Source organism: Hyperolius riggenbachi, chromosome 9 (assembly GCF_040937935.1).
Source record: "Hyperolius riggenbachi isolate aHypRig1 chromosome 9, aHypRig1.pri, whole genome shotgun sequence".
Lineage (NCBI taxonomy): Eukaryota > Metazoa > Chordata > Amphibia > Anura > Hyperoliidae > Hyperolius > Hyperolius riggenbachi.
This window is the reverse complement of record NC_090654.1, coordinates 210,078,060-210,098,735: the sequence shown is the minus strand read 5'-3', so window position 1 is coordinate 210,098,735 and position 20,676 is coordinate 210,078,060. Positions and strand designations below refer to the sequence as shown.

The window sequence follows — 20,676 nt, the reverse complement described above, 5'->3', positions numbered from 1 at the left end:
ATAGAATTGGTAATGACAGTGATAAAAGTAACATGATGAATAAAATGTATAATGGTTACCAAGACACAAAAGGGGGAGAGAGCCCTGCCCTTGCGAGCTTATAAACTAAAGGGAATGGGGGGGGGGGGGGGGAACAGGAGGAGGTGTAGTATGCAGCAAATATATAGAGGCTTTGTGTTTTAGGATACCTAGTAGGAGTGCAATTTGGTCTTAGTACAAAGGGAAGTGGCCTAAGGTAGCGCATTTGCTTGTCGGAACAAGTGTGTTTTTAGAGAGCGTTTAAAGGTAACAAAGGTTGGCGAGTGACGGATGTGTTGTGGGAGGGCATTCCAGAGGAGGGGTGAAGCGCGTGCGAAGTCTTGTAAACGTGAATGTGAGGAGTTGATTCTAGAGGAGGACAACAGAAGATCATGTGCCGATCTGAGATTGCGATTGGGTTTGTATCTGGAGATTAGTGAGGATATGTACAAGGGAGAGAGATTGTGGAGAGCTTTGTAGGCTAGGGTTAGCAGTTTGAACTGAATTTGGTGGTATTGTTACCGCCCGTGTTCTCAATTGTGTATTTATTGTTGTACAGGTATTTGTTCTTGAAGGTTCAATCTCATCCTCATCACTTAAGGAGATCCTACCTTCATCAAAAAGGGACTGGACAACTGGACAGATTAATGACTACCCCTGTAGGATCCAGATGATCTACTGTTTCCTTTTGTTGCCCTTGTAGGCTCTGTTGCTCCTGGTCACACTCGGTTATTCCTCGTCTGAATTTTTTCTTTTCTAGAGTAGTTATTTTTATTTTTTATTTTTAACATCCCTTTAGGTAGTTTCTTGTTTTGCGTTTGCTCAGTACTGAAAGTGACAGATTTCTTGCTGTTTATGGATTCCTCTGGTGCATCAGTTTCTACCCCGATGCTTCTGTTGAAGTACAACTGTTACAGGGCCCACTACATTTTCTTGTTCTTCTCTTATTAATTATTTCCCTTGGCTCTAATGCTTTTTCCTTTTACCATTTTTTTCCAGATCATTTTGAAATTTGTTTAGTTTAGGTTTTTTTTTTGTCTCTGCTTGTACCTTTAGTATACATCTTTTCAAAGACTCATTCAAGGAGTCAAATTCTTCAAGTTCACTGAAATTATTCAGATCAATAGCAATCACAGAGATCAAATCTGTTATTTCCTTTAATTGCTCCTTCTTTTCCTCTTTTTCCTTTTTATAGAAAAAGTTCTCTTTTTCTATAAACCTTTCTACAGGTTGCATAAACCAGCTTTCCAATTTAAGCTGCAGTATAAGAATACAGGTGAACCTAAAAAAATGAAAAAAAGAATATTGTGCAAAAGTCCATTTATTTCAGTAATTCAACTTAAAAGGTGAAACTATTGTATGAAATAGGAACCCTTTGCAGGTGTTTTGGATCTATTAGCTGACTAGAGTCTGGCACTTTGAGCCTAGAATACTGAACATTTTCACAATATTTGAATGGTCTTAGATTTTGTTTTTGGGGTTATCATAAGCTGTAAGCCATAATCATAAAAATTATGACAAAGGCTTGAAACATCTCGCTTTGGATGTAATGAGTCTATTTCATACATTAGTTTCACCTTTTAAGTTGAATTACTGAAATAAATGGACTTGTGCACAATTTGCTGCTTTGTCAAGTTTCACCTGTAAGTAAAGGAGGACAGATATTTAATGATTTCCACGTTACAAAACTCCAATAAAGGATATCTTTATCAGTATATCACCAGTAAAAAGCCAATGCAGTGCCTGGAGGAGAGCTCTAGGTGGACCCAAGTGTGGTTACAGCCTCTGCATCCTTATTTCTATGTCACTGATTGACTCTTACAAATGTGCTACATTTCTATATACTTTACCATTTGCACAAACAGAAGTATTTTAAAAGGTACTTCACCTAAATGTGCAATGAATTCCTGAGCAGAATCAACGTAATGCAGCACTTTCTTGAGAAATTTAAAGGCAAATCTCTTCTCCATAGAAGAAGCATCTAACTCCATGTCCTTCAAACCTCTAAAGTATAAAGAAAATAATGTTACGGTTTATGCTTACAGTCAACATGTTATCAATTAGTAGTTGCTGCAACATGACACCACATGCTTAGAAGCATTTATTACCCTGTGGGCCATATGCAATTCACTTTTTCTCCTGAGTTTACTCCCATGAGATAAATTTACATCTTCAATTTAAATTAACTTGTTAGCACTTTGCAATGCAAAAAGTACCAAAAAGTAGGTGAAAAAGTACTGTCAAAATTATTTTGAGCATTTTCTTGCTTGCCGGTGGTGTCAAAGGCATTTTATTTACAAGTTGTGAAAATATCACCTAGGAGAAAACTCAGGTGAAAAAGTGAATTGCATATGGCCCCGCAGCCCTTATTCAATTCACTTTTTCTCTAAAGTATTCTCCTGTGAGATAATTTTCCATCTTCTGTTTAAATTTTCTTTTCAGGAGTCGCAAATTAAAAAGTGCCAAAAGTAGGTGAAAAAGTACCGTCAAAATTATTCTAAGTATTTTCTTGCTTGCTGGTGGATTAAAAGGCATTTTATTGATATGGTGTGAAATATCACCTAGGAGAAAACATTAACTAAATAAGGGCCTGTATATCGTACTACTAAAGGCATTTATCTATATTACTTTATGGAAAATGTAACTTGCATTATAAAGAGTTTCAAGTAGTATCTTAAGATATCATTTAAAATCTGAATAACATACTAGTTTTACCTGGATATAGCATAACCATTTACTTGGAGGAATTTAAAAAGTTCTTGCGCTTTCTCACGATCCCTTGCCTTTTCCTTAGCTGTTAGGGTGTCATAGGGTACGAGGAGTGGGTGGCTTCCTGCACCTGCAGGGAAGAATTTTTCTTTTTAACTATAGAATGGGATTTAAACATACCGCATAAGGATTGTAGACATCTTTACAAGAAAAAAAAAAATAAAACAAAAAAAAAATCAGTTTTTTATTGGCTCGGCAGCATATATTCAAAAATGCAATTTAAAATGCAAACAAGCCAGACAACTGGCATAAAGCTTGAGATGTAAAACAAATGGTAACAAAAATATTAATACAATACCACAGGGAATAGCATCTCAGAATCCATTACAACTGAGGGTGCGTTTCCACTAACGCGAATTCGCATGCGTTCCCCGCATGCAAATTCGCATAACCAATAAAAGTGAATGAGCCTGTGTCCACTTGTCAGGAAAACGGAGCGTTTTCTTGTGCAGGAAAAATCTGCTCAGCAGAGCCATCCGAATTCGGACACCGCACACACGCATGCGATTCGCATACAATGTATTTAATAGGGAATTCGCATGGTGTTTTTTCATGCGAATTTTCATGCGATTTCGCATGGAATCAATGAAAAAGCACACAGGCACTGACATGGTTAAATTCGCACACACCGTCATCCATGCGAAATCGCATGCGATTTCGCTCCTGCATGCGAATTCGTCCGCGGAGAATCCGCGGCGATTTCCCACCGCACTAGTGGAAACGCACCCTCAATGTGAGACCAAGGGCCTTATTCAATTAACTTTTCTCCTACGATTTTCTCAAATTAAAAATCAAGGATTTTCTCAAATTTCTCAAATCAAGGAAATCAAAATCATTAAGCATTTTCTTGCCTGCCGCTGGTTTAAAAGGCATTTTATTGATGAGGTGTGAAATTATCACCTAGGAGAAAAGTGCATTGTATATGGGCCCAAGTCTCATGATCCACGAGTTACTGAGAGCCACTTTGGCCCGGTTCACATTAGCGGTGGCCGTCCGGAATCGCCGTGCCGGAGCCGGACCGCTTGCAGAACGGACGGAACGGACGCACGGCAATAGCAATGAAAGCCTATGCGTCCGTTCACATGCGTCCGTTCTGCCGGACCGGAGCCGGACCGGATCCGGACTCCGGCGTCCGTTCCAACATGCGCTATTTTTTGGTCCGGCTCCTCCGGCAGCCGTATCCGGAGCGGAGCCGGACTGCACCATCCGGCCAATACAAAGCAATGAGAGCCGGAGAGCGCACAACACACTGGCTACAAAAACCGGACGTTCTACCCCACTTCCTATGCATTTTGGATGGGGACCACATGGGCCCAGCATTCAAAGAGTGGGGGAGCAGCGATTTCATGCTGGAGCTCGTTTTGGCAGCAACATGTCTGATGTCTGATAACGAGGAGGCGAACAACAGGAAGGAGAGAATTCCCAGGTTTACGAGTAAAAAATGCCTGGATCCATGGTCCCAACTGCAGTCTCTGTATCCACGGATGGTCTCCACACGTCCACCTGTCTCCAACAATGACCCCAGACCCTTCTGCTGACCTCCCAGACCCCAGGTATTTACAGGATGTTATCTCCTTAAGAAACCGGATCCGGACCGCAACCGTGTTCACACCGCACGGAAACCGGATGCAAACGGACCGGATCCGGACCGGATCCGGATAGGAACCGTACGGATCAGGTCCGGTCCGGCTCCGGTGCGGTCCGGACATCCGGTGCGGTTTTGACAAAACCGCAAGTGTGAACGGGGCCTTTGTGCATGATAAGAAAGAAGGAAAAAAATAGACTTGAAAAAAAAAGAGAAATGTGCCTGGTATCTGGCAATCCCCTTAAAAATTCAGGTGCATGCCTAACCAAATCAGATGCAGTATAATAAACACTAAGGGTGGCTGGATAGTGTAATGGTTAAGGGCTCTGCCTCTGACACAGGAGACCAGGGTTCTATTCTCGGCTCTGCCTGTTCAGTAAGCCAGCACCTATTCAGTAGGAGACCTTTAACCAGTCTCCCTAACACTGCTACTGCCTATAGAGTGTGCCCTAGTGGTTGCAGCTCTGGCGCTTTGAGTCCGCCAGGAGAAAAGTGCGATATAAATGTTCTGTGTTTGTTTGTGTTTGATACAGTACATCATATGTAAAGAATCAGAGATATTTATTGTTGAGCGAGCATACCACATAACAAGCTCATCATGTTCAATTATGGTCTGGTGGACAGGTTGGTGGAGGAGAGAAATTGCAAAGCAGGTCATCTGGGCAGCCAGCGCCTGCAGAGCCCCGTATAGTGCCTGATGTTGCAGCAGCTATATTTGCAATGTTATATAGTTAGTGACCTGTAATCCGAGTGCTGGCAATAGCCAGACCTTGAATGACGTATCCCCCACAAGTTGCTATAACTTGGAGGAGGAATATTCTGGCTGCACTTGGAGAGTGCTTTAAGAAAGAAGAAAGGCTCATTTGAAAGCAAATTTTCATGCAGGTGAGAATTTGGGCTTTTAAAGGAAGTCACCAATATCACCAATCATATTTCTCTGACTTTTGCTTCAATTCACTAAGCCCTGCTCAGTTAGTCTCACTTACCATCTGTGGAGCAGATCAGGCAGAAAGATGTGAGTCTGTGTGCATGATTTGGTGTTTTCTGTCCACTGCATCCTTAGCATCCATTTAAATGTGCTCCAGCCACAAGGGGGAACTCTTCTGTATATGAGTATACAGATATTTACATCTAAAGGGATTCAGAAAAGCCTTTAAAAAGTCTCTTTCTCTGCTCTGCTGGCCTGAAGTCCTGCCTTTCACGGTATCGGATTGAGAGGCAGGGCTGTGTGGCTCTCCCTACTGGCTGCTTGGCTCTGCCCATTGGCTGTGTGCTACATCTGTCAATATGTTATCATATGGAGAGTGCGAATAATCGGCTGGTTAGAGCTGCAGATAAATACCAAACACTTTTATATGGTTTACCGAATGCTTTAATCTTTGTGAATTGCAATTTCTTGACATTACTTGAGGTATTCACAACACAGGTAATTTACCTCACTAGTTGGCAATTATGATTTCAGTGTGGTTTAGGGAATTAGCATTTGGCAAGGTGATCGGTAACATCAGTTGTTTTCTGCATTACCGAATGCAGCAATACTTAGTGATTTGAGGCCAATATGTTGCATAAAAAAAAAAAAAAAAAAAAACTATATTGGAGTACACTCTTTAAGCTGCATATATATATAATGTTGAAGGTTTTTAAGGAAGGAACACTTACAAAAGGTAAAGTAATGAATATATTGGACATATTCTCTTACTTTTAGTCTCCAACTCCGTCTTCTTCTTCTTTGCCCAAATATTGTGGTAATTTTCTGCCATCACTTCTACCATTCCCTACACAAAACCCATAATGACACAGTGAACTGATAACAGAGATAACGTTTGCATTTGTAGAATAACAATTTCATGTTCTGAAGATTGCTTACACATCCTATATATTTTACATCCTTTTATATTTTATTTAGATTATTATGGCTCTGTACTTATTAACAAGCTGACACATCATTGCATTCCAGCGGTTCTGGAGGTGTGTTTAGCTTCTAAGGGTACAATGGTTAATTTGCATATATTCAGCAGTGGTGCCTGGGAGACATCTCGAGCTCACTCCAACCTGAATTATCGCAAATTCTTTCTGTTTTAGGAAAGCAAACTTTTGTTTTTCTTAACATCTTAGTAAGGGGGCTTTTAGGACCATTGTAGTCCCTTACACACCCCAATGAGTTCTGGGTCACCATGAGCTTGCTGGTTAGTCTGTGCCTCTCGGTGTTACAAGCCCTACTCCATAGAGCCAAATTAATCCATGCCATGTACTGATGAGGATCAAACAATCCGAAACAGTCTGTATGCATGTTGGATTATTATGGCTCTGTACTTATTAACAAGCTGACACATCATTGCATTCCAGCGGTTCTGGAGGTGTGTTTAGCTTCTAAGGGTACAATGGTTAATTTGCATATATTCAGCAGTGATGCTCTGGGAGACATCTCGAGCTCACTCCAACCTGAATTATCGCAAATTCTTTCTGTTTTAGGAAAGCAAACTTTTGTTTTTCTTAACATCTTAGTAAGGGGGCTTTTAGGACCATTGTAGTCCCTTACACACCCCAATGAGTTCTGGGTCACCATGAGCTTGCAGGTTAGTCTGTACATCCTATATATACTATAGTCAAAACACTGGGAATTACGAGAATTAGATACACTTAAAAACCTATATACAATGAATGCTGCACTCTCGATAATCCGTCCATTGGCTGCCAAATACCTATGCTATAATATCTATGCTCCCCACTATTATCTGTTTTTTACCCTGTACAGTGGTATGGACGTGGTTATATACTTATAATAATGTAACTATATATAAAGACACACATCTACCAGAATTTTGACTCTTTTTGCCTCTACCCCAGAAGTCATGCATTTTGCAGATATGAATATATAGGGTAGATTTAATATTTGGGTTTGTATGTATTGTTCAGTTACGTTCTCTATTGATGCCCGTTCATTATTAAGAACACAGGATTTTTCTGAAGACTTTTCATTTAGACAATTCAGGATATATCCAAAGGAAAACAGTAAAGATTAAACTGCACATTACTTTTAGCGTTCTAGTGGGTGATTAACTACTAATTCAAGCAGATTTGGATGAAACGAGTTGAAGGTAGCATGGTGCAATAGTGGACAGCATTTTTAACTTGCAGTCCCAAGTTCAGATCTCAGCCAGGACACCATCTGCTTGGAGTTTGTATTGTCTCCCTATGTTTTCACTGGTTTCTGGCATTCTACATGCCTCCCACATCACAAAAAAACTACAGGCAAGTTAACTGGCTTTCCTCCCAAATAATGGCTTTAGATTATGGTAGATAATGGTATGGTATGGTGTGTATAAGATTATGACTTTCATGGGGATTATACTGTGAGCGACAGTTAGTGACTTGACTGTGTACTTTGTAAAGCATTGCAGAAGATGCCTGTGCTTTATAAATGCAGAACAATAATAACACAGTAAACATGCAAGGATACCTAATTTGCTGTAGACAACAGTAAGCCAAGTCTAATTAAGGTTCAATATGTAGAGGTACATTATTTTAGCTAATTGGCTAAAGGTTTAAATTGCTGTTCAAAGTTAAAAAAATAAACTGCTTTGCAAGAGGCGAGAAAGAGGTCTTCTACGTAAATCTGAACAATTATACCGGTTATTCTTCTCCACTTATAACTAACGTACAGTACAAAGTTAATATCTTAACCTAGCTGGCTTAAAATAATTAATGGAACAATCAAAAAACCCTTTGAGGTTAGTAAAAATGTGCATACATAGAAATTATATAGGTTAATAAATAAATAATAAACAACAGCCGAGACTTTCTTATTTTCCTTTGGATAACAAAGCTTATAAAATTGTCCAGTGTCAGTTAAAGTGGAATAAAACGCTGATATAAAATTCAATAAAATGTGTTTCACTACTTTTTATTACCCATACAGTTACCATATTTGCTTTTGTGCAAAATTAATATCGTCTGTCTACAAATTACAAGGTCCCAAAGTACAGATTATCTTCTCTGAAAGCTGCCATTGCATTTTATATAAAGGTTTTAATATATAATTACAGCAGTTATCTAGTGAAAATTTCACATCTGTCTCTGCTTGTCAGATAAGTACAGTTCAATTACAGTTCCATGGCTGGCTGTAACTAATTGTAGCAACTGAGGTATGTAAACACAAGATAATGTTATCACCTCTTCGGATGCAGATCACAAGCTGAAGGAGCTTTCCACTGCAGAAATAAGTGCTGCGTTTAACAGTTTGAAAACTATTCTGCTACATTTTTTTGTGATCGTAGATTTAAGACTGTAAATAATCTTTAAGAGCAAAGAAGAAATGGTAAGTTTCAGACCACTTTAAACAATTACAGTACAGGACAAATTAGTAACTTAATATATTTTTTTGTAACATCTATAAAGAAAATCAGCTAAGTTCCATTTTGGACTGCAGGTTTACACTTAACAAGAGAATGAAAAATTCAGAACTAAATTACTTTTTCCGATTCTAAATCTAGGGTTTGGATTTCACAATTACAAATGAAACAGATAACTGGAAGAGTATGACTCAACCCCAAAGCCAAATACGTCATTTTTTATTCCAGGGATTAAAGAAGCAAATGCCTTATTAGGCCTGAGTTTTTCTTCAGCTTGATACATAAACCCCAAGTTACTGACAACAGATACAGAGAAAACCGCTGATTTATTGATATTACCCAGAACACAACAAGCTTAGTTTATATTGAAGGACTTTGTTTTGTCCTGCGGAAGAGTACTTCAGAAATTCTTACCATAACAACTGAAGGATTTGGTTCAATTAGATAGATGTATGCATTTCTTTCTCTGTACAAATGTAATTGATGTAATGCACCTGGTTTCAGTTAGATATTTTTAGACCATAAAAACGCATACCTGGAGCTCTCTAGAGAGAACAACATTGCTCAGGTCAATTGGAGCAGGAGTGTAGCCATTTCCCTGAAAAATACAGAAAATGACTCTTAAGGAAAATGCATAGAACATTACTTCATCTCCATTATATTCATTAAACTACGACTTTCTAGGTGGTGGATTCTGTCTCTATCTCCTTCACCTCTTGTAAATATTTAATACATGGGGCCTGATTCACAAAGCGGTGCTAACAGTTAGCACGCTAGTGAAAAGCCCTTTATCACGCCTAAACTTCGTTTAGGCATGATAAGTTTAGGTGTGATAAGTTTTTAGGTGTGATAAGTTTAAGCACCAACTGGGTTAGCACCGCAGTGCACAGCTGATCAAAAGTTTTGCGCTAGCAAAGTTTGGTGCACTTTACATAGAGTTTAATGGCGCTGCTTTGCGTGCGGGACTTTGCGCGCGATCTAAACTTATCTAAACTTATCATGCCTAAACTTATCACACCTAAACTTATCATGCCTAAACTTATCATGCCTAAACTGAGTTTAGGCATGATAAAAATGGTTATCATGCCTAAAGTCTTTAACTGGGTTATCACCGCTTTGTGAATCGAGCCCAAGGTATTAGAAAGTTAATGCAAATCTAAAGTAAGATGAATTTGGAATGTGTCATTCCTTATACCCCCTTGACAAATTACATTTATATGGCGCTTTTCTCCTGGCGGACTCAAAGCGCCAGAGTTGCAGACACAAAGGTGCGCTCATTAGGCAATACCAGTGTTAGGGAGTCTAGTGCAAGGACTACTTACTGAATAGGTGCTGACTTACTAAACAGGAGAAGCCAAGATTTGAACCCTGGTCTCCTGTGTTAGAGGCAGAGCCCTTAACCATTACACTATCCAACCACTGTACCTTTATCTCCAATAGTTTTTGAACCACTCGTATAGAATGAGTATGCAGATCAGGGGTTCTTATTCTACTTTGACTCCACTGGCTTGTCCCAAATATGTAAAAGCAGAAACTGCCAAAGCTAAAAGATTAAAACGACAGACAGGCAACGGTCATATTCTTAAAAAGAATCTATAACAAAAAAAGAGCCCCTGGGGGTACTTACCTCAGGAGGGGGAAGCCTCATGATCCTAAAGAGGCTCCCCCATTACTCCTCAGTAGAGGGGATTCAGTGATAGGATCTCCTGAGGATCTCCTTCTCAGCAGCTTGTCGGGCTGCACACATGCACAGTTGTGACTCTCTGCTCAAGCTCCAATGGAAATAGCAGAGCCCCAATTGGGTCCGCTCTACTATGCAAGTGTGTACGCACCTGCACAGTAGAGCGGACCCGATTGTGATCGGCTGTTTCTCCTGTAGCCCGAGCAGAAAGCCGCTACTGCTCAGCAGCAATCATAAATATTATTGCCTCTCTGTGTCCAGGGGAGCCAGGATTGGGGAAGCCTCTTTAGGATCCAGAGGCTTCTTCCTCCTGAGGTAACTACCCTCCAGTGGCTCTTTTCTATTTTTATTTTTTTTTACAGATTCTCTTAAAAGGAAAGAAAGATTGCTAAGTTCATATTTAACCTCTTACCATTTTTGAATGTACCTCATATGTCCAGATCCGTGCCTCTTTGTGTTCCTGAACGTAAATGCAGAATGCCGACATGCTTGCACACCACGTACGCACACGCGCCCCTGCCGCTCATGCACGTGCAAACTCGTGCCACCTCTCTGTAGCCATGTACATCCGTTACTACACAATGGACATTTAAGACCATTAGAAATGTGTTGTGATATTAAAAGTCCATGATGGTAGACTCTGGCAGCAGTTTCTAGTGCAAATGAATTTGGTTCAGGTCATAAATATTTGGCTTAGCCACCTGTGAGCTTGCTCAGAATGTTCAGATCACTGTATATAAAAATATCATTATGAACTCTAGGATGTTGTACAACAAAAGTGCCCTCCTAGTTAATATAATGTTTTTCCATTTGCATCTTTGCATACTTTAATTAATGTTTTCCAATGATTATAATATGTTTTGAAATACCACAGAAAAAAGCATTTCTGTGGTTAGAAGTGAAAAAAGGTCAGTTGCCCAGACCAAACAAAATTGAATGGGTATATCTTATAGTTGTTCTTCCTAATACCTATTCCAGTGACACTTTGTGGAGCTTCCCTCAAGTGAAAGCTGAGGCAGACATCTGCAGCCTTTTATCACTAAGGCACAAGTGGCAGCTGAGATGTCCTATGCATACGCGAAAATAAGACTATTACCTGGCTGGTCTGAGATATGCTGCGCATCTTTTCATTTTCTCGGTGCAGAGCGAGGGCCTCCCCTTCTTTAGTCCTTTCCACGCTCCACCCCATGGCCAGCATGGTTTTCACAGATTCCCTTACAGGCCAACGATAAATTTCTTTCTCCTATTGGACAGAAATGATTTATAACTAGGATACTGGAACAGCCAGATAGCACTGCATGTCCCACAAATCTATAAATATTCACAACATGCTACCAAGGTGCTTTTAGGGTCAAAACTAGACAAAGTCACACAGCTCTGAGACTTGATTGCTGAAGGGAAAAATGAATCATCAAGCAGAATAATCGGTAAAAATGTACAAATCATATATCATATTCCAAACACACAGTATAAGAACTTTAATCACCCATAGAGAGATGTTAGGCACTGAACAATGTATGCATTTAAGACATCAATACAAAAATAACAAGGAATAAACAAGGGTATATATATAAAAAAAAAACCTAAGCTTTTATATTACTTGTCAGCTGCTATTATAAGACATATTGGGCCTGATTCACAAAGCGGTGCTAACAGTTAGCACGCTGGTGAAAAGCCCTTTATCACGCCTAAACTCAGTTTAGGCGTGATAAGTTTAGGTGTGATAAGTTTAGGTGTGATAAGTTTAGGTGTGATAAGTTTAAGCACCAACTGGGTTAGCACCGCAGTGCACAGCTGATCAAAAGTTTTGCGCTAGCAAAGTCTGGTGCACTTCGCATAGAGTTTAATGGCGCTGCTTTGCATGCGGGACTTTGCACGCGATCTAAACTTATCTAAACTTATCATGCCTGAACTTATCATGCCTAAACTTATCGCGCCTAAACTGGCTTTTCACCAGCGTGGTGCAATGGTTATCATGCCTAAAGTCTCTAACTGGGTTAGCACCACTTTGTGAATCGAGCCCATTAAGTCTGTTTACCAATTAAAGAAAACCTGTATCAAAGCTGAGTACCGGTCTCTCTACATCTATGGAAACAACTAGTATATCATATTATCTGATTTAAAGGCAGCATGCTATTTTGGGGGGCTAAAGAGCTCAATTAATCCTTTGTACTGTGAGTGATATAATTGATCTAAAAACAAAAATGTAACTACAATTCAGGCATAAGGGAAACCAACACACTTCAGCCATATTCTTAGTTTGCAAAAAAAGAAAAGTTAAATATATTTTCTCTGTGTCAGAAGACTTCAGTCTGAAGCATGAAACACCTGTAAGAAACAGCAGAGGCCCTTAGTAGCCCTGCCCACACAAGACATGCTTTTAGTTGGGATGCCAAACTGCTCCCAGAGTGACTGCAAAAAAGAGGAAGAGCGAAGCAGCTGTGGTCATGTGTTGACAGATTTTACAGCAGAGATGAGCTGGGACAGTTTTAGGTAGAATGAGGCCCTCGGCACAGGGGCATAGCTACAAATTGGCAACCCCCCTACCCCTGAAGAGATCTGTTGGTTCTGTGGGTATGCAGAGAGGCAGCAGAGCATTAAAGGTTTCCTGTTACTGGCGGGGATACAGGTCCTCTTCACTCACCTTCAACGTATAAGTGGTGTGCAATCAGCCAACCACAATATGGCTTCTGTCCCATGTGACACTTCAATCAGTACAGGGACATAACAATGGATGAAGCTGAGGGGGCCCGTGGGAGAAGCCTGGGGGAGGGCGTTTGGCTCTGGTGCCCGACCAGGGCTGTTTTTAGGGGGACGCAGCACAGGAGTAGGAGCAGCGGGCACACACAGTGGTGGGCAGGGGGCCCTCCTCTCCCCTGACCTAGGGCTACTCTTCGGTGCTCCCCCTCCAGAAATTACAGCAGCAGCAGCGGGCAGGGAACGCAGACTCACCTCTTGCATGCGACATCTGCTCTTCTCTGCAGCACCTCGCTCTACCTCCTGATTAGCTCAAAGTTTCCTGAGTTTTGCAGGGGGCCCAGTGATTTCTAGTTACGCCCCTGAATCAGAATAAAGCTCAGCAACATTGTAGCCATACTCATATTCATGGTAACGGTGAGGGGGAAGGTTAGTGTTAGAGGTTGAGAGTGGGAGCATAGTGTTAGGAGAGGAGAGGGGGAGATGTCAAGACGGGAAGTATAGAATTGGTGTGGCAAGATAGAGTTGAAAGGGGGGGGGGGTAGTCTAAGAGTAGGAGAAAGAGAGTGAATATGATGAGATACTGCTGAAAAAGAAACTTTGGCAATACCCCTCACCAAAAACTATTAACAACAAAACTAATATGAATGTATGCATACATGCATGTATACATTACATAATGCTCTGAGGTTATGAATATGGATTGTATGTTTTTCAACTGTTGCAGAAGACAGCTTATTAATGATTTATTAATAAATTGGCAGGTTGTGCGAAGATTAAAGAAAGTCTAGGATGCACTTGCATCCAATGTACATTTTTTGCATTATGGTGAAACAACTTACTCCCCATTCTTGTTAGCCTCAGTCAGTTGATTGCTGCAAAAGCTGATTTATCTGGGCTTCCTGATTCGCACCTGTCTGGCTAATCTCACACACTCCTCAAGTTTGCCTTGCTAAAGATATTACACTTCATGTCTAAATAGCCTGACCTTCACTGTCTTTTCTTCCTGCCTTGCCTAGTCAGAGTCTCAGACACAGAATAAGCTGGAGGAGCGGTAATTAGCCATTACTTTCTTAAACTAGCAGTCAATGACAGCAGACAAGGCTTTGGAAAAGGATTCATTTTGCCAGGAAGACTTAACAGAGATAAAACAACTTTCACGTTTTTATACATCTGATTAACCCATGCAGTGCTTCAGCAGTTTTCACGCCCATCAAATTCTTTTTAATCAAGTTCTTCAACAATAGTCCAAGCATATTTAAAGCTCCTGGAGAAAGTTAACAATGTCCACAAATCTTGCCAAAGCTACAGATTTAATTTAAATTCCTCTCTGCATGTAACTGATTTACTTTTGCTAACAAAAAACGACATTAATGTGCTTATTTATTCACTATCCATTCCGAGGGTAAGCACTAACCAGATGTAGAGACATGCAGAGAGATTCTATTAAACCCTATAAAAATGCTAATAGTCACCTTCTACATTATTCACTAAGCTCCTCTGCACCATATCCAGAAAAAAAAAGAAAACTTTTAACCTAGATTTTTAGCAAAATTTTCCACTGAACGGACTTTCTTTTATGCTAGTTTTCCTTTAGTCTGTGCTCTATCGGCAGGCATTCTTTAGAAATGGTTACCTATACAGATCAGAGAAATGTAGCATGGTTATATAAATCAGTCATGAAGTGGAGCATTAAGGCTCCTTTCACATATTGTGCAGTGTGAACGGTGCACGGCATAAGAGCCTAACCGCAGCACATCGCACCATTACATGCACTTTGGTCTCTGCCGCAGGGAAGACTGTGCCAAAAGGGAAAACGCAGTGACCCGCCCCCCCAGAATGTCTTAACAAGTGACGTCAGAAACGTCTTACCACTCCAGTCATATGCACACTGCCAGACAGGAAATGCATCACCTGATTTTCCTTATATGCGCATGCGCACCACACCGTAAACTACTTTTAAAATGTTTGCGTTGACAATGACTTCCATTGCGTTCAGTACAGCAACGTGCTGTAGCCTCAGCATTGACCAGACCAAGTCTGTACCACAGGTACTGTCTTGGGTCTCAGTCTTTAATGGCCACTGTGATAGGCTGCAGCATGGGGAGTACGGTGATGCAACACAGTATGTATGAAAGGGGCCTAAATGTTAACAGCAGAATACATAAAGTGAAATCTGGATGTGGCCACACTAAGTTCCTTTTAAACAAAGCTAATCACTTGGCTGTCCTGCTGATCCTCTTCCTCCAACATTTTCAGCCGCTGACCCAGTACAAGTATGCAGATTGCATAGGGAGGATAAAGGCTCATACACACATCAGACCATAGTCTTTGGAAAATGAAAGATCAAAGACCAATTTTACCCCCTTCCATGTAGTATGAGAGCCATACTCTACACAGTCTATTCTATGGAGCTGAACTCCTCATCAGACAGAAATCTTGCAAGATGATGCACACAAAAATGCTGTAGACATTCAAAAGATCAGTATCTGCAAAAGATCAGTATCTGCAAAAGATCTGTTCCTGCAAAAGATCCATTCCTGCAAATTGCATTCATAGTCTATGATATCTGCAGATCATCATACACACCTTGTTTAACAGACATTCATCTGCAGATCAGAACCACCAGGATGGATTTTCAGATCTGCAGATGATTGTCTGATCTGCAGATGAATGTCAGTTAAACAAGGTGTGTATGATGATCTGCAGATCTCATAGACTATGAATGCAATTTGCAGGAACGGATCTTTGGCAGGAACAGATCTTTTGCAGATACTGATCTTTTGTGTCTGTACAGCATCTGTGTGTGCTGCATCTTGCAAAGATTTTTTTCTGATGGGGAGTTCAGCTCCATAGAAAAGACTGTGTAGAGTATGGCTCTCATACTACATGAAGGGTGGTAAGATTGGTCTGTGATCTTTCATTTTCCAAAGACTATAGTCTGATGTGTGTATGAGCCTTTAGGATTAGATAGATTATGAGCTCCTCTGAGGGACAATTAGTGACATGACTATAAATACTCTGCAAAGAGCTACAGAAAATATCAGCACTACATAAATACAAAATAATAATAAAATTAATATAGTATCAGGACTTTTTTTTGGTGCTACAAATGCATTATGATAGCTACATCCATCTAATTTACAAGGATTCAGAGTTAAAGGGGAGGATTTCATCTATTTGCTATGCTATGTAGTCTGGGGTCAGGTTGTTTACCACTGTATTATGTAGGATACATAAGACCACTAATTTAAAGCACAACTATTGTTAAAAATGTCAAAGTTTTAAATACATACTGTACACATAAAACATAGATTTCTCCCAGAGTAAAATGTACTGTAAATTATTTTTCCTATGTTGCGTTCACTTACAGAAAGTAGTGAAAATTTGACAGGTTTTGGATCAGTTTATTTAATTTACATAAGCACTTACTGAACAACAGTTGGGCAGTCACACTGCTAAAGAGTGCAAACAAGTATGGAGGATGGTCAGCATCTTTGTTTGGATCCTTTTCATGGATTGCCTTTGTAAAAATTAAAGTAATACTGAGAATCCTACATGATGAGATGGACTAGTCCACAATTTGTCAGATCTATCAGATTTTTTACTGCCTACTGCAAGTGACAGCATCATAGGATAAATGTTACATTTTTTTTTGCAATAGTGGTCCTTTAACCTGTTAGGAGCCCTGCTAACATTATCTCGAGTTAGATAATGCAGCCACGGAAGTCCATGCTCACATTATCTCGAGTTAGATAATGCAGCCACGGAAGTCCATGCTCACATTATCTCGAGTTAGATAATGCAGCCACGGAAGTCCATGCTCACATTATCTCGAGTTAGATAATGCAGCCACGGAAGTCCATGCTCACATTATCTCGAGTTAAATAATGCAGCCACAGAAGTCCATGCTCACATTATCTCGAGTTAGATAATGCATGCCACGGAAGTCCTCTAATGGCATATGTCATTTTGCTGCCTAATGCAGCTATGTAGAGTGGTGCAGGGAGCTTCTTTAGATTATACCTGTTCCAGGCAGCTAGGTCGGCTTCTCCTCTTCATCCACCGGCGGCGCTGCACTCCTGGCATCCTCTTCTTAGTTCCAATCACATATGACATGTGATCATAACCCAGGGGATGGTGTCAGCGTTGCAGCGCCGCCCAGTGGTGGAAGAGGAGTGATGATAGAGACTCTTCTCTCACCCCTCTTCCATCAGTGGGTGGCAATGCAAAGCCAAAACCATCCCTGGGTTACAATAACATGTCATATCATGTGATTGGAACTCCAAAGAGGATGTTGGCATTGCAGCGCCGCGAGTGGAGAGGAGAAGCCGATCCGCCCGCCCGGAACAGGTAAATATGATCATACCCTGCGCCGCTCTGCACACCCTGCCAGGCTAGGGAAGGCAAATAAAAATGGTCACTGCAGCATACATACTGTACAGCTTTGCTATATATGTGGCTGCAGAAGGGTTAATGGTTTATTTTTGAATGGGGTTGCACTGTGAGAGTTTATTTGATATTGTAATGTTTAGTTCTGTAAGCAGTACCATCCTCTTCTTGTAAGCGTTAATAGTGCTTTGTTATTTATTTATATTTTTTTGACTATTCTATCACCAATATTGCTACTTCAAAAAGAAATCCTTCTTGCCTCCGGTGTGTAACTGCTATACACATTACAGTTTAATAATAGAGAGACCATTTATTTGTTACATCTCGCTGGATGTAGGATTCCCCTCTTATATTAAAGATTAGCAGAACAAAAGGAATACAACACAGTAGTACAAGCACATGTGATATTGATCTTAACCTGCTCATCAAGAATATTGCTCAGGGAACACAAAGACTTTGTACCTGAAACACATACTGCTTTGAGGAAAAATGCTGAATTGCACATAAAGACCTGTCACACTGCATTACTGTCAAACCGACACACCAAAGTGCGGCTTGCACACAATCCACAGCCTGCTGCTTCTGTTACCCTGCAGGATTTTCAACAGGAGCTGCAATGAAGGCTCACATATAATGGTTAACAACAGCTTCCCAGCATAAGCAATTTAAAATGCTGCTCAGCGTCAGACTTTGTTAAACTTGCACTCAGACATTCAGAAAATACAATTCCGTAGGTTCCATGCCTCTAAAACTGCACAAGGCAAACAAGCTATTGACCTCAGCATTGCAGTACAATTATTTAATGTGACTGTCCTAATTCAAACTGAACAGGCCAATATCCCAAAGCAAAATATCAGGAGTTGTAGAATTGATATGTAATGGCCTGACATGCAATGCTAATGCAACAGCACTGTGCGCCTTGACCACCCCAGATACAAACATGTTTCTTTCAAGCACTTGTCTGAACCCATGAAGATCGGGAAAGGAAAAAAAAAAAGAAGAAAATCCTGATTTTCATTCCAGCAAGAAATTCCTACAGTGGTAGACGTGCTTGATTTTGTATGCTATAGATGGGGATGATTAATAATAAGCAAGATGCCAAAGAGACACTAGTCAGAAATCTGAGCAAAATAGATGAAGATACAGAAAGAGTTCTTAACCCCTGCACAGGCTGGTGTCAGTGCACGGGGAGCGATCTGGATTGGCCCGTGTGTAGGTGTGTGGGGATTCAGGTGAAGAAATAGTTGGTGCAGCTCTGCAAATTCCACAGGAGAGTGGTAGAGAAATCTGTAATGGAAAAGGGAGGAGGGGAATACAAAAGCGCTCCTAAATGGGTGGAAAAGAAAACTGGCCAGCCGGCCAAGGATAGGTCTCACCTGGTATAGTTGCTGCTGTGCCCGTATGGGTTAGTCAGCTCATAAGCTTTGTCCCACTTTGCCCGGAGATCGGGTGCTAGGATTAGGCTTTCCACCAGGAGCCCAGAGTCTATGGTGTGTTCCAGCTCAGAGCTGTGGTTCCTGGAGATTGTAGCCGTATGTGTGCAAGTTAGGCTGGTACAGCCGAAACTGTGCAGTACGTAATTGAAGCTCAAGACTCTCTCCAAGAGAGATGATCCTGTGTCAAGTGCAGAAAATAAGCCACGCCATTCAGGGCACACCACAGCACTGGTGGCTGAGCGGTATGGCGGCTAATAGAGAATCTATGAATGAAAGAGGTCCCATGTTTGTAAAAGTAACTGTCTTTTATTAAAAGGTTCCTGTTTGCAATGCGTTTCAGGGGCAATTCCCCTTTCCTCAGCAAAACCTGAGTTTGTGCAAGCATGTCTGGGAAAAATGTCTGAGAAAAACGTGTGGCCATACATCAGAGCACAGTGAGTGGGTGGGTGCTCTGTATCTAAGGTATAAGGGATGGCATATGCTTTGTGCTGCCACCTATTGGGTTGCACTTCTCCATTCACTCCTCTTCACCCACAGTCAAGGGATAGCCCTTTTTTATGCAGTCATTGACATGCCCACCCTGCTCACTTCAGCTTTAATACAAGTATCTTGGACATAAAATCACTAGAAGCCCCATTCAACATGGAGTAAAAATGTTAGAAAGTATTTTCATGGTAAAATAAACTCATCACCTTTTCTGAGAGCGTCTTGAAGGGCCTCATTAATGGATGGGCTTTTGCATTTTCATCCAGTGTAGTTCCATACTTCCATCCGCTGTGTAGCTAAAGGAACACCACAGAAACCCAAAGAAAATAAAAAGATCAAAAACATTCAATAAATCAAACTCATGTTTCTGCGTTTTTAATAAATGAGCTAGAATAAAATCTACAGCCTGGTTTACTATGGCATCTCCAGAGACTTCCAGTCTTCACTGTGGGTGCCTACGTGCAAGTGCAATTATGCAACTTCTAACTCACTAAGCTTTCAACAAACCTCTATTATGTTTAAACATGACTTAGGCAAAGTATGGCTAACACGGTACAACACTCTACTGCTTCTACTTAGGCAAAGTATGCAATCCTTTTTCCACATAACAGCAAATGTTTTTTTAAAAGAAAAAATTAAGTCCAGGTTTCCTGGACCACTTATGCTATCTCTATAAGGACTTTCTAGAGATTTCTAAAGAAGGCTTAAAGTGAACTTGAACTAAGTAAAATTATTTAAAATAAGACAAGGGCTGTGTGATAACAAAATCAAGTTGTTAAAACACTGCATCTGGCATTTTAGAGTTTTGTCTGATAATTCATACAAATGTTCACAGGTGCAGTAGAAGTTAGGTAATTTACTGAAGCCCATTGACAAAAACCTGTTCGGTAACAGCAGAGCATTGTGTAGCTGTTGCTGTGTTACAAGCTGTTCACTGCAGAGAGGGCAGTACAATAGTAAGAGGCATCCAGACAATCCTTTAGAATGTAAATGATTGTGATTTCCCCACTAGCTCCTCCGCATCTTCAAACAGGAACCTAAAGGGTTAAACGGCCGCAGGGTAAACCTCTTTTGTTCTGTTCGCTCTGCCTGAGGGGAAGAAAAGCTTGTTTCTCCTGAGAAGCCGTCGCAACCTATTGGCATCTGATCAGCGGGACTTGCAGGAGACAAGGGCTGTTACTATTGGCTCTCTGCTGCTGTCAGCAGAGAGCCAATAGAAACGCACACATGTACATTTATACACTCGGCAAACTGCATCAG

At 40.7% G+C, this 20,676-nt stretch overlaps 1 protein-coding gene across 12 annotated transcripts in view; it reads right to left on the bottom strand.

Annotated features, from left to right (window-relative positions):
* RYR3 (ryanodine receptor 3) overlaps window positions 1-20,676 on the bottom strand; it is a 1,134,733-nt gene that overhangs the window by 380,460 nt on the left and 733,597 nt on the right. For all 12 annotated transcript variants that reach the window (XM_068253938.1, XM_068253930.1, XM_068253931.1 and 9 more), the window contains 6 exons: window positions 19,623-19,712; window positions 11,502-11,648; window positions 9,260-9,322; window positions 6,072-6,147; window positions 2,734-2,857; window positions 1,907-2,022 (listed from right to left, as the gene is read on the bottom strand). In XM_068253938.1, coding sequence (XP_068110039.1) covers window positions 1,907-2,022; window positions 2,734-2,857; window positions 6,072-6,147; window positions 9,260-9,322; window positions 11,502-11,648; window positions 19,623-19,712 — 616 coding nt within the window. The remainder of the gene's footprint in view (window positions 1-1,906; window positions 2,023-2,733; window positions 2,858-6,071; window positions 6,148-9,259; window positions 9,323-11,501; window positions 11,649-19,622; window positions 19,713-20,676) is intronic.